Here is a 12,382-nt window from a genome sequence, read left to right on the forward strand (position 1 = left end):
AAACCCCCATGCTTTCCAAAGTCTGTTACTTGAACAGATCCTTTCTGCGGTTAGGAAAGGCCAGAGGGAGAAAAATCCAACTGTGATTGGGAAAAGGGTCTTCTCACTCACACACACAGACATACACACATTTCCCTCGCTCCCCTGGGCTTTAAAATTAAAATTTACAGGTATTCACCTTCTTTCCAAAGCAGCCCTTGAGCTCAAATTCAAAACTCCCTTTACTACCCTCACTCCACATGGCCTGGGAAACCCATCCACAGACACAAGGGGTCTGCTGCCAGCAAGATGGGGCTTACCAGTCTCAGTCCATTGGTTAGCTTGGAGTCCCATCCTAGGTGCCAAATTGTTGAAAGAAAAATCTTCATCAGGGTCCAGTCCAAGCTGGGAATAAACAAAATGGAAACTGCATTAGAAAGAAGGTTGGAGTTTATTGAAGAGGAGATCCAGACAGAAAGATGGCTCTGGGAAAACTGACCACATGTAGTAGGGAGTAGTGGGTTTTTATATCTTCTTAAGTTTTTGTTTGTAGTTGTTCCTGTGGCATGAACTTTGACCTGAGTCTGAATGTGCTCTTCTGGTATTCTGATGGTGGTGGGTTAATCCTATTATGTCCTGATAGGAATAAGTGAATGGTCTTCAAAATGTTAATATTGAAAGAAAAATTTAAAATTCAATTTGCTGCAGTGGAAACTTACTGCCTGGACAAACAAGCTTAACAAAACCCACAATGGATGGGAACCAGGAAAGGGTAGCATAAAGGGAGGATGTAAGATAAACATATAGGCAAAATTTAGCTGGGCCTTAAGAGTGGGAAAGGAAGAACACAAGCTGTAAAAGCCATTGTAAAAGGAAAGGGTTAGCCAGGGAAAATTCACTGAATGAGAAAACAGGAAAGAACCTATTTTTCTAAGAAGTCATAAAAAGGGGGCCCAGAACTCAGACAACTGAGCATGTGCAATTAGTTGATTAATATTAACTGATACACCTTGCAAAAATTATCTCCTAATTTTAATGTACATGTGATGTATGATTTAGTATGTAGCAGGAAATATATAGGAGGTGGTCGGAAAGAGTATAACCTCATAATACCTCAGCCAATGGGGAAAGAGGAGGGATGTGGTGGCCGGGACAGGGTTGTATACAGAAGGGAATATTTTGGGTTGAAACTTTGGAGAGAACCAAGCTTTGAAAGCTTCTCTCCCCGCTTATTGCAATAAACAAAACAAAAGGCCCTCACTGTGTCTTGGCTGGTTATTGGTCAGGCAAGCTTGCCTCTGGTCACGAAGGAAAGTAGCCAGGAGCACATAACATGTCCCAAAGGTCATATCCTGCTTCCCTGGGGCTGTGGCTGATGACTGTTGGATTATTTGTTTTTGGTGTGAGGGATTGTTGATTCTAGGGATCTTTGTCTTTCTAATCCAAGCTTCCTGGCTCCAATCTTTCTGACAAGATTATCACATCTGCATTTTTGCAGAGCTGGTTTCTGTTTGGGGCAGAGAGACTTGGGGTGGTGGTGGTTGGTTTCTGCCTTTAAGATCCTTTGGGGAAATATAATCTGTCTTTTAATATTCCCAAAAATATTTCTTTTTGGGGGGGGGCTGACTTCCCACAGCTGAATCTGCAGTATTCAGACAACTATGTTATATCACTTCTAATTCAGAGAAAGAATATTAGTGCACTAAAAAGGTGACATATATTTAGGCATAATTTGGAAATATTGTTAGATAAAATACATGTGCAGGAATAAGACCTGACCTAAGAACTGTGAAAACAGATAAATGAAATTTTCTGCAGATTCTGCAAAACAAATCAGTCAACAAATGAAAATAAGTAGCAGAGAACTGAGAAGCTGTGAAGACTTTTTCTATGTGGAACACAGAAAAAGAGAAAGTAAACATCAACATTCAATGCTTCCATCTACATTTCAACCATTTGACAGGAATTTTATTATGGAGAATTGGCATGTTATCTAGGAGATTCATGACAGAATCTCATATTTTTGCTATAATTCAAATCTTTGAGAAAGATTTGAGAAATAGCTAATTTGAATTTAGGGAGTTGGGAAAAAAACAGTGGGAAAGACAGAGACAGTATTTTCCCTAAGACTTTTACTAAATAGAAATCCTGCCAGGCTGAGGAATTCTGGGAGTTGAAGTCCACAAGTCATAAAAGGGCCAAGTTTGAAGACCCCTGCCCTATTTGAATTCCAAAAGAAGGTATTAATTCTTTATACAGGTTGTATTCATTTAACATTGGTAATTGGGCCTGCAACTCCATTGTGTTATGTGATGTGGTTGTAAAGCATGATGTCACATGAATCTACTGACTTATGGCTGCAGTTGCAACAATTCCAGTTGCTATCCTTAGGCAAATTCTATGCAGTCACAGAGTCCAATGGTCTATGTCAGACATGTCAAACTCGCGATGTCACGTGACATCGCGCAACATATTGGAGCTTTTTTGCCATTGCCGGCAATGGGGTGGGCACAGCTCCGGTAGGATGAAACTGGCCCACGGGCCGGCAGTTTGACACCCCTGGTCTATGTGATTGCCATTTGCAACCCCCTGCTGCCTTTCCCATTGACTATACTTGTCATAAGCTGGCAGTAAAGGCTGCAAAGAGAGACTACACAGTCACAGGACACTGCAACTGTCATAATTGCAAGCTGGCTGCCAAGTGCCTGAATTGCATCATGTGACCATGGGGATGCTGCAGTGACTGCAACTATGAGGACTATCATAATAGGTTCCTCATGTTTAGCACCATTGTAACTTCAAACGGTTGCTGAATGAGAAGTTGTTCAATGAGAACTACTGGCATCATATTTATTTTAAATCTATTCAACAGTCCCAAGCTAGGATAGAAAAACAAAGAAAATGGGTACTAGGGGGCCTTGCTTTATCCTTTCATCATATTATTTGACAATTAGCTATTTGTAATTAAAATATCAGGGGTACAGTGAAATATTAGTGGTATTCAAGGAATGAAATATTTTTCTATAAGTCTGTCTTACGCTGTACTATCTTCTGTAGTTTTTATTTCCACTTCATTGCAAAAGCATCCTGATAGCAGTAAAAAGAGAGAAGCAACCTAGAACTAAGGAGAAACTTCCTGACAGTTAGAACAATTAACCAGTGGAACAACCTGCCTCCAGAAGCTGTGAATGCTCCAACACTGGAAGTTTTTAAGAAGAGACTGGACAGCCATTTGTCCAAAATGGTGTAGGGTTTCCTGCCTGAGCAGGGGGTTGGACTAGATGACCTCCAAGGTCCCTTCCAACTTTACTACTACTACTACTACTACTACTACTACTACTACTACTACTACTACTATTATTATTATTATTATTATTATTATTATTATTATTATTATTATTATTATTTAACATTACTTTGAATTTTAGTAAGGATTAAATAAAAACCAACACAAATTATGCAAAATGTATTGTTGTGCTGCCAAAATTATTCCAGTACGGTATGTTATGGTTAATTATTTTGTATACCATACATTAAAATATCTGACGTAAAGTCAAGAACATTTAAAATTTAAAAGTGATTTTATTTTGCCTTTTTTTAAAAAAAAAAAAAAAGTAAAAATTCAAACAAACCAAAACTAGAAGAATAAACTATTATGTGCAGATGATATTGCAACCCTAAATCTCAGAGGGCAAAGGAAACTTCCCAAGTCACTCTAATTGGCAATTTAGTTTCAAGACATTTATGCTGTCAGCACAAGTATCTCTTTTAGTTTCATGTTAATGTTGCCTGTATATTTGCAAGCTGGCCTCACATGCGGTAATTAAGCTATTGGCTTGCTAAATATGCTATAAATGCCTAATAATGATTTTGTGATTTATAGCATAAATCACAATGAATTATGTAAAAATTATAATCAAACTAATTGCTAACATCCCTGAAAGCTATCGTTCAAGAACAGTGTATCTTTTCAGCAGCATTCAAATTGTGAGAGCTAGAAAAAACTGCTTACATTTTATTTATTTCCTGATTTTATTATTTATACAAATAACTCAAAACATTGAACATGTCCAACACACCTTCTTCCTCTTATTTTCCCCACAGCAACAAATCTATGAGATGGCTTGAGCTGAGAGAGAATGACCGGCCCAAAGTTATCCAGCTGGCCTTCATGGCTGAGGTGGGACTTGAACTCACGGTCTCCTACTTTCTAGTCTGGAGCCTTAACCACTATTGGCTTGCAGCACTATGTGTACAAACCACAGTCATAATCATGGATTAGGACTTCATGTTTGTATTCAGACAACTGTGGTTCATTCAATGATTCATGGCTTAGTGCAGTGGTTCTCAACCTTTTTAATGCCGCGACCCCAACTGGTCGTAAGTCGAGGACTAAACCGGTCGTAAGTCGAGGACTACCCAACCGGTCGTAAGTCGAGGACTTTCCCTGCCTGGGAGCGCCGCGCATGTGTGGTTCCGCCCCCTGCGCCGGCCGAGGCGTAGCTGGCAAGCAGCAGAGACGGAGCAGGCCGACCACTAGCTGGCCCAGCTCAAGGGAGGTAAGGCACCTGCCGGAAAAGGGGGAAAAAATGGCGGACAGCCTTGCTTGGCGACCCCGTGAAATGGTCAATCGACCCCAAATGGGGTCCCGACCCACAGGTTGAGAACCACTGGCTTAGTGCAAAGTGTCAGATTATCCCTTTATACTATATGATGTAAGTACAAACTCTTGTAGCCAAGAAACAACTTTAATTTGTTGACTGTAATCATAAGCAAACCTGAATTAGCAAAAAACTTGCTCAAATTTTAGAATGCAAGGCTGCATTGTTAGCAAGAGTAGTAGTAACAGAAGTGGCCTTATTAGAAGAAAAACAGGTTTCCAAGTGAAGAATCTAGCCTGTTAGTTCTTTGCTGTTGTGCTCCCTTTTCAGATCTTCCATTAATCTATTTACCTTGATAAGAAACACTAGGCAATGTTGACATTTCAATGTTGAAATTTCACACTGCAGAACTTTACCTCAAACGTGGCACATACGCAAGGAAGAGAGCCTTGTATTTTCTGATGCAAAAAATTCAGGGGAAAGGATTGTACAATAGTAACATGTTTATTTCAGCAGTTTCAAGCCACTTGATATTTACCCATAAACTATGTGGAGCCAAGTGGACTTCTCTCAGATTCAGAAGAGTTCTGTACAATATTGGTTAATTCAGTTGCTATCCAGTTTCTGAAGCAACTAAGTATATTTGAAATGTGGTTGTACCTGACTAGCCTCCATGTGCAATTTCCTGGATTTAGTAAGCAATGAAGTCCTCTGCATGTTTATGCAGTCTTAGTCTTTCTAACAGTAAGTGTGCTTAGCATTCCGCTGATTTGGAACTCAGCTAGTGACATTAATTGCTTTATCTATCTAAGTCAAAATGATCTGTAAAGAATTTCCTATCTCTTGAGTGATGGAAAAATAACAAAAAACTATATTAAAGCATTACATTAATGGAAGCATGATTTGTATAGAGTTGCTCATTAGAAGGTGGTTGGGAAGCATGCAAATGAAAACCACATGGCTGTGGAAGGTTACAATAGTCATAAATGTGTGTCATTTGTAAAGCTTTTTTTTATATCATTGTAATTTTGAATGTCACTAAATGAGGCAATCTGTGAGGACTAGTTATAATCTATAGGAAATCTCTAGGAAATCCTTGCTTGCCTCAAACTCAGAAATTAACTTAGACAAATTTTCCCCAATGTGGTAACACTTGTTTATGTTTTTGACCTATTATTTCAATTTTTAGAAAACAGAGGAGAAGGCACCTACCAACGATAGAATGGTAACTGGGGTGGTTGAGAAGTCCAAAGCAAGGGGTTGTAAAACTACTGTATACAATGCTGAGTTTGAGTTTAGATGGCAGATACAACAATTCTACCCTTGAGTTCAGTCAAACTGTATCTACAAAAAGGCTTCAGTGTATTTATAATGGAGTTAATTTTACTGCAAACATTACAAGTAAGAATGTGTATCACGCTTCACCATTAGACTTTCAAGAGAGAATCTGAAAACATCAATACAAGTAGTCCTCACTTACTGACCACTCACTTAACAACCATTCAAAGTTGTGATGGCACTGAATGAGTGGTTCTTATACTGGTACTGGAAGTTCTGGCCATCATGTCACCTCCATGGTCATGTGATCATGATTCAAACACCTGTCAATCAGCTTGCGCTTACAATGGCTGCAGTGTCCCACAGTCATCTGATTGCCATTTATGACCTTCCCTGCCAGCTTCCCACAAGCAAAGTCAATGCAAATCAACAGCCACCCCCTACTTCCCCCAGCCTCCCTACACTCATGTGGAGCCATATTCTGTTTCCCACCTGACCTGCAGCCTTTTTCCCTCAGTCTCCCTATGCTTCACTATGCTTTGTTTCCCCTGATGCCTCTGTACTCATGCACAGCCTACATTGGCCCTTCTACTTTCTTGTGACAGTCACCCCATGATTCTTATCTGGGACTCCCACTACTTCCTGATTAATGACCTGGGCATCTTGGGGTTACAATGGCAACCAAGTCTGCCAAGATTGCCATTGTTATGTGGTTATGTGAGGCCACACTTTATGACTGCATTGCTTAGCAACCCTGGTCCCAGCTGCCATCATAACCAAAGGTCTATCTGAACATGATAAAGCTGTAAGTAAATAAATTAGACAAAATTCATGTGTAACTTCAGAAAAGGTTTGGCAGGAGCAAAATTATGTTTACATTAGCAAGTATTGAGTACAAATGCTTTGTCGTTGGAATACGTATTTTGGAGCAACTCTTCTTGAAATAATTCCTGTATCCGCCTAAGGATTTGTTTTTGATTAAATATACCTAAACTAAAATCTTTCATCCCTAATTTGGAATCTTATTGATGGTAGTGAGCCTTCTAAGAAAACAGTAAAAGTACTACTCGGCCTTGGGAGATGCAGACATTTGTAAACAACTAAATTATAATCACTTCTTAGGAAACCTTCAATCACCAATCAGCCCCCCATGAATCCAAATTTTATGTAGACTACAAATATTGCAAAAAAAAAAAAATTCCCTTCAGTACTGAGGAAGCCTTAGTGAAGTTAACTGTCTGCAGAAAGGCTGAACAATTCCTTGGTATTGATTTTTCCAAAGCAGAAAAAACCCAACCACAAGTTATGGACTTACAGTGAGAAAAAAGTTATCTGAGGGAGGCATGATAGAGCTGTATAAATCATTAATTGCAAAAGGTGGGCCGAAGGATTTTTACTCCTCTCAAAGCACTAAGGCCTCTGAGGTCTTCCAATTATGCTAGCTTGAATACCACCTTAGGTACAAAAGAACTTCTTTGCACAGTCCAATTAATCAGAATTCATTACCACAAAATGTGATGATGACCGCTATAGTGATTTGCTACATTCATGGAAGAAGAGTGTATCTTCTTCAGGGCTACTACTTTTCAAAATTCAGTTTCCAAATATCCCAAGTAGGGGAATAAAAGGCAGGAAGCACCCCAGAGGTTTCTAGCTAGCCACTGTGGGAAACAAAATAACAGACCAAGATGGGATTTGGCTTGATTCAGCAGGCCTATCTTTACCTTTTTAAGACAATTTAGAGCAGTGGTTCTCAACCTGTGGGTCGGGACCCCATTTGGGGTCGATCGACCATTTCACGGGGGTCGCCAAGCAAGGCTGTCCGCCATTTTTTCCCCTTTTCCGGCAGGTGCCTTACCTCCCTTGGGCTGGGCCAGCTGGTGGTCGGCCTGCTCAGTCTCTGCCGCTTGCCAGCTATGCCTCGGCCGGCGCAGGGGGCGGAACCATGCATGCGCGGCGCTCCCGGGCAGGGAAAGTCCTCGACTTACGACCAGTTGGGTAGTCCTCAACTTACGACCAGTTTAGTTCTCGACTTACGACCGGTTTAGTCCTCGACTTACGACCGGTTGGGGTCACGGTATTAAAAAGGTTGAGAACCACTGATTTAGAGAGCGGGGCTGGAATGAACAAGTAAGGCCTTCTCTTCTAGCTGTAAGCAGTCACTGAAGAATATGTCAAGCATGTCAAATATAGAATGATGGGTTTTGTTTGTTTGTTTTTTTAAAAAAAAGAAAATGCACCAATTTGTGACCACTGCTTGATCAAAGGCGAGTAGGTGGAAACATCCGACGTTTAAGGGGACACTTTATTCTAGCCTGAAAATAGACGAGAAATGCCGGGCCTCTGCGCCGCCCACATCTGCCGTGCAAACTCGAAAGTAGTAACAGCTGGAAAAATCCAGAGAAATTGGCAGCCGCAAGCAGCTGCTCCCTTCCCAACCTTTCCAGTGTACAAAAGGGGCTTTCTCTCGCCCGCTTGCCAAACTCCTTCCTTCCTTCCACGATTTCGCCCGCCCATGCCCAAGGGTCGCTATGCCAGCCCTCCCGAGTGCGGCGGGACCCGCTTCCCCATAAAAGCATCCTGAGCTCGGTAGGCGCGTGTTCTGGTCGAAACACACACAAAAAAGGGAAGTCGAGCGAAGCAGCGGCGCCCGTATAGAAAAGCGAAGGGAATATAGTCCTCAGCGCACCCCGCGTTCTAGATCAGGGGTAGTCAACCTTGGCTCTTTTATGACTTGTGGACTTCAACTCCCAGAATTCCTGAGCCAGCATAGCTGGCTCAGGAATTCTGGGAGTTGAAGTCCACAAGTCATAAAAGAGCCAAGGTTGCCTACCCCTGCTCTACATAATACACATTGAAATTTGATGAAGTCCAAAACGTTGTTTTCAAAATTGTACCACACATCTTTCTAGATTTAAAAGGGATATTTCTTTCTGAATTATAACTTAAGCTCCTAAAGCTATGCTGGCTCAGGAATTCTGGGAGTTGAAGTCCACAAGTCATAAAAGAGCCAAGGTTGCCTACCCCTGCTCTACATAATACACATTGAAATTTGATGAAGTCCAAAACGTTGTTTTCAAAATTGTACCACACATCTTTCTAGATTTAAAAGGGATATTTCTTTCTGAATGATAACTTAAGCTCCTAAAGCTATGCTGGCTCAGGAATTCTGGGAGTTGAAGTCCACAAGTCATAAAAGAGCCAAGGTTGACTACCCCTGCTCTAGATAAAGAGCATTGGGGGGGGGGGGGATTTGGGTCTAATCGCAGAGCCAGCGCTCGCCACTGGGCGAAACGCCGTCGCCCCTCGGCTCCCTTCCCTGGACCGCCTCGCCGCTGGTCAGCCGGGACGCGCAGCGATTCTAGACTAAGGTTGCAGCCCTAGCCGCGGTTGCTGTTGCTACGCGACGGGAGGGCGGGGAAGGACGGACTAGGCTCCGCCCCGCTTCCTTCCTCGCGCCGCCTTGTGGGTTTGTGGAGCCGATGCTCGCTCCTTGCCGCCAGTCCTGCTCCGGGGGAGGCGAGGGAAGCTGGCGTGGCCGGGTTGGCGGCCGGGGGTTCGGTGTGTCGCAAGCGCGGTCGAGTCCCCTCGGCGGGCCCCTCTCCATCCGCTCCGACGAAGCTCGAGGAGCGTCCGCGCCCTTTCCGGAAACTCCCCGGCGGGATCTACAGCGGGCTCTTTATCGTGGTCGAGGTTTAGCCGTCTAGCTCGCCTCGAACGGGAGCGGAGCGGAGTACGGCGGCGGCGTTTAAAGACGGGTTCGGGCGACCCCTTCTTTGTCCCGGCCCCGCTTGCAACTGTCCGGGCCCGGGAGGAACTTTCGTCCTTCCAGCCACCCGCCGGGACTTTTCACCAGCGTGCCCAGAACTTGATCGTTGGACTATTCGCTGACGTTGGGCTGGTGCGCGTCGGAGCCTCGGGCTGATCTCTTCGCGTGCTTTTCCGCCTCGCGTAGGATGGTCATGAAGCTAAGCCGGCAGTTTACGATATTTGGCAGCGCGATCTTCTGCGTGGTGATCTTCTCCCTCTACCTGATGCTGGATCGGGGCCACCTGGACAGCCCCAAGAGCCACCGCCGGGAAGGCTCCTTCCCTCAGGTGAGCGGGACGGGAGCCGCCGCGGAGCGGGATGGTAAAAAGAAGGGGGCGGCTTGGTGGGACCGGGAGGGAAGCTTGTCTGGCCAGCGGGGACGGTTCGGGGAAGGGAGAAAATGCAGAGCGCTCCGGCTGTAAGGGGGGGGGGAAGTGGTGCGGATGACTCAGAGTAGGCATATCTTCAGAGAGGAAGTCCGGGGTGGGGGGTGGGGAGTCCCCTTGCCTCGGATCCGGGGAGAAAGAAAACGGCGAAGAACCTCAAGCCCTTCCATTAAAACAGGCTTGCTGGGATGTAAAGAAGCTAAGCTTTCTTCCTAGCTGAATCTTGACTATTTCAGTTTAATTGGGGGGGGGGGAGAGAGCGCGCGGCCGAGCAGCCCCCTTTTAGCAGATTTTAAATGGAAGCCCAATCGTAGTTGTACTGGATAGATTTCACATGAGCCCGGAGTCCAGTCTTGCAACCGGATTTTAAAGAACATACTTACCTAGTCCCGGGACCCCTATGCCTGTGAATTGCCTTTTGGTACATCTCCAGTAGTGACCACGGATGAAGACTCATCAGGGTGGGATTTCCAGAGAGGGATCGCTCTGGTGCCCTGTAGGAAAAGGGTGAACCGTAGGCAAGGATAGGATGTTGGCTCTTAAAAATATAAGTCAGCTGCTTTATCAGGTGCTCTTTTCTCCCATGACTCTGAGATGGAACTTCGTTTAAGTATGGGAAGTGTAAGTTTGACTGTTAAAAGAGTTTCACCACTGTTCCCGGAGTATAAACTGCTCAGTTTTGTTTTTCCTTTCATGTTCTTACTTTGACCGTGGATAGTGGAGTAACCTCTTCCTAACAAAAATGTTACATTCTTTATGGCACGGTATAATATCCAAATATGGTTGGTAAACCATATTTCTGGATTAATGGGTTTAGTGAATAAACCCAGCCAACTGTGGTTTATCACATAACTGTAGTTTAAGGTGCTTTGGGGGCTCGCCCTGAATTCTTTGAGCAGCCTGTGTGGAAGATTAGCCCACCCCTAAACCTGAACTCAGGAGTTCAGTGAAAGTTGAATGTTGCAACCGCTGCATCACTCTGATAATTATTTATTTGCAGCTAAGAAGTTAATAAAGTATGAAAGTTTAGTGCTTTTCTATAACTGTTTTGTTCTGTGAATGAAAATAGGGTTGTGTATGGCTAATTCTACCAATTAACATTGGTGTGGTTTAGAAATACTCCCTATGTTAGGAGAGGGAAAGGTGTAATTTACGGCATTGAGTTTGTACATTTTTTAAAAAATATGTAATGCTAGGTCTGCTTGCTTTTGAACCAAGTCTGATACATCTGGTATACTTCCAACTAGGACAAATAAAGCATTGCACTATAAATATTATTTAGAACTGCCAGATTCTGGACTATTTAGCAAATTATATATTACGAAATATATTATGCAGAGGAACATTCATGGTCTTGACTAATTTTCTGGTTTTAAAATTCCAAATCCCTATTTATTTAGGTTTATTTTAGATTTTTAAAATTCTTTTATAAATAACTCAAGGTGGTTAGCATATTTCTTCCTCCTATTTTTCTCACAACAACCCTATGAAGTGAGTTGAACTGAAAGAGAGTGACTGGCCCAAAGCCACTCAGTGGGCTTTCATGCTGTGATGTAAAGCAGCGCCTCGACCCGCCCCCAAACATTTCTGGCACCAGGAACTGGTTTTGGAAGAAAAAACTCTTCCATGGGGGGGGGAGAAATGATTTTGCATGCAACCTAGAGCCGGTGCTTTGAAGCTTTGCTCACTCACCTGCCCCTTGTGCAGTCCTGTTTCTGACAGGCCACAGACACCCCTGCTGGCTGAGGGGTTTTAAAGGAATCTTTCTTTTAGAAGAAAAGAACCTAGCAATTTATTTAATATGTATTGCTTCCTATGTTGAAGCATCTCAAAGTGGTTTATATGAAAACAAAATACATTAAATTCAAACAATATATTGTAGAAGAACATTTAATAAGGTGTGTTCATTAAAAAGATAAGCTACCACTGTCAGAGCTTATGTACTCATTTATGTAATACAGCTGTTTTAAAAATAAGTCAGATATGTGAGCTATAAACTGATAAGTTTCACAGTGTTTAGTGCTTTACAGTAACATTTTAGAAAAATAAAAATGTATTTTATTGTATTTTTGCAATAGAATACATGTGAATTGAAATTCTGTAAAAAAGAGTTTGGAAACAAAAAGATTGGGGACTTCCGGTGGCAGGCGTCTTCGTCGGTCGCAGCTGTTTGCTGCCTCCCGCCTGTTTCGCGTAAAAGCCGGTTTGACAGCTAGCATCAGCTGTCAAATGGCTTGATACCTTTCCCCTGGGCATAAGGGGATAGGTGAGCTGCCCGGGGTAGGAGTTGAGTTCCCGAGTCGTCCTATATGGACGATGTAGGTGAGA

General features: G+C 43.0%; 1 protein-coding gene across 1 annotated transcript in view; it reads left to right on the forward strand.

Moving 5' to 3' along the window:
• The first annotated feature begins 9,820 nt into the window (after window positions 1-9,820).
• MAN2A1 (mannosidase alpha class 2A member 1) overlaps window positions 9,821-12,382 on the forward strand; it is a 58,132-nt gene continuing 55,570 nt past the window's right edge. The window contains exon 1 of the mRNA XM_015822837.2: window positions 9,821-9,955. Coding sequence (XP_015678323.2) covers window positions 9,821-9,955 — 135 coding nt within the window. The remainder of the gene's footprint in view (window positions 9,956-12,382) is intronic.

Source organism: Protobothrops mucrosquamatus, unplaced genomic scaffold (assembly GCF_001527695.2).
Source record: "Protobothrops mucrosquamatus isolate PMUCROS unplaced genomic scaffold, P.Mucros_1.0 scaffold1691, whole genome shotgun sequence".
Taxonomy (NCBI): domain Eukaryota; kingdom Metazoa; phylum Chordata; class Lepidosauria; order Squamata; family Viperidae; genus Protobothrops; species Protobothrops mucrosquamatus.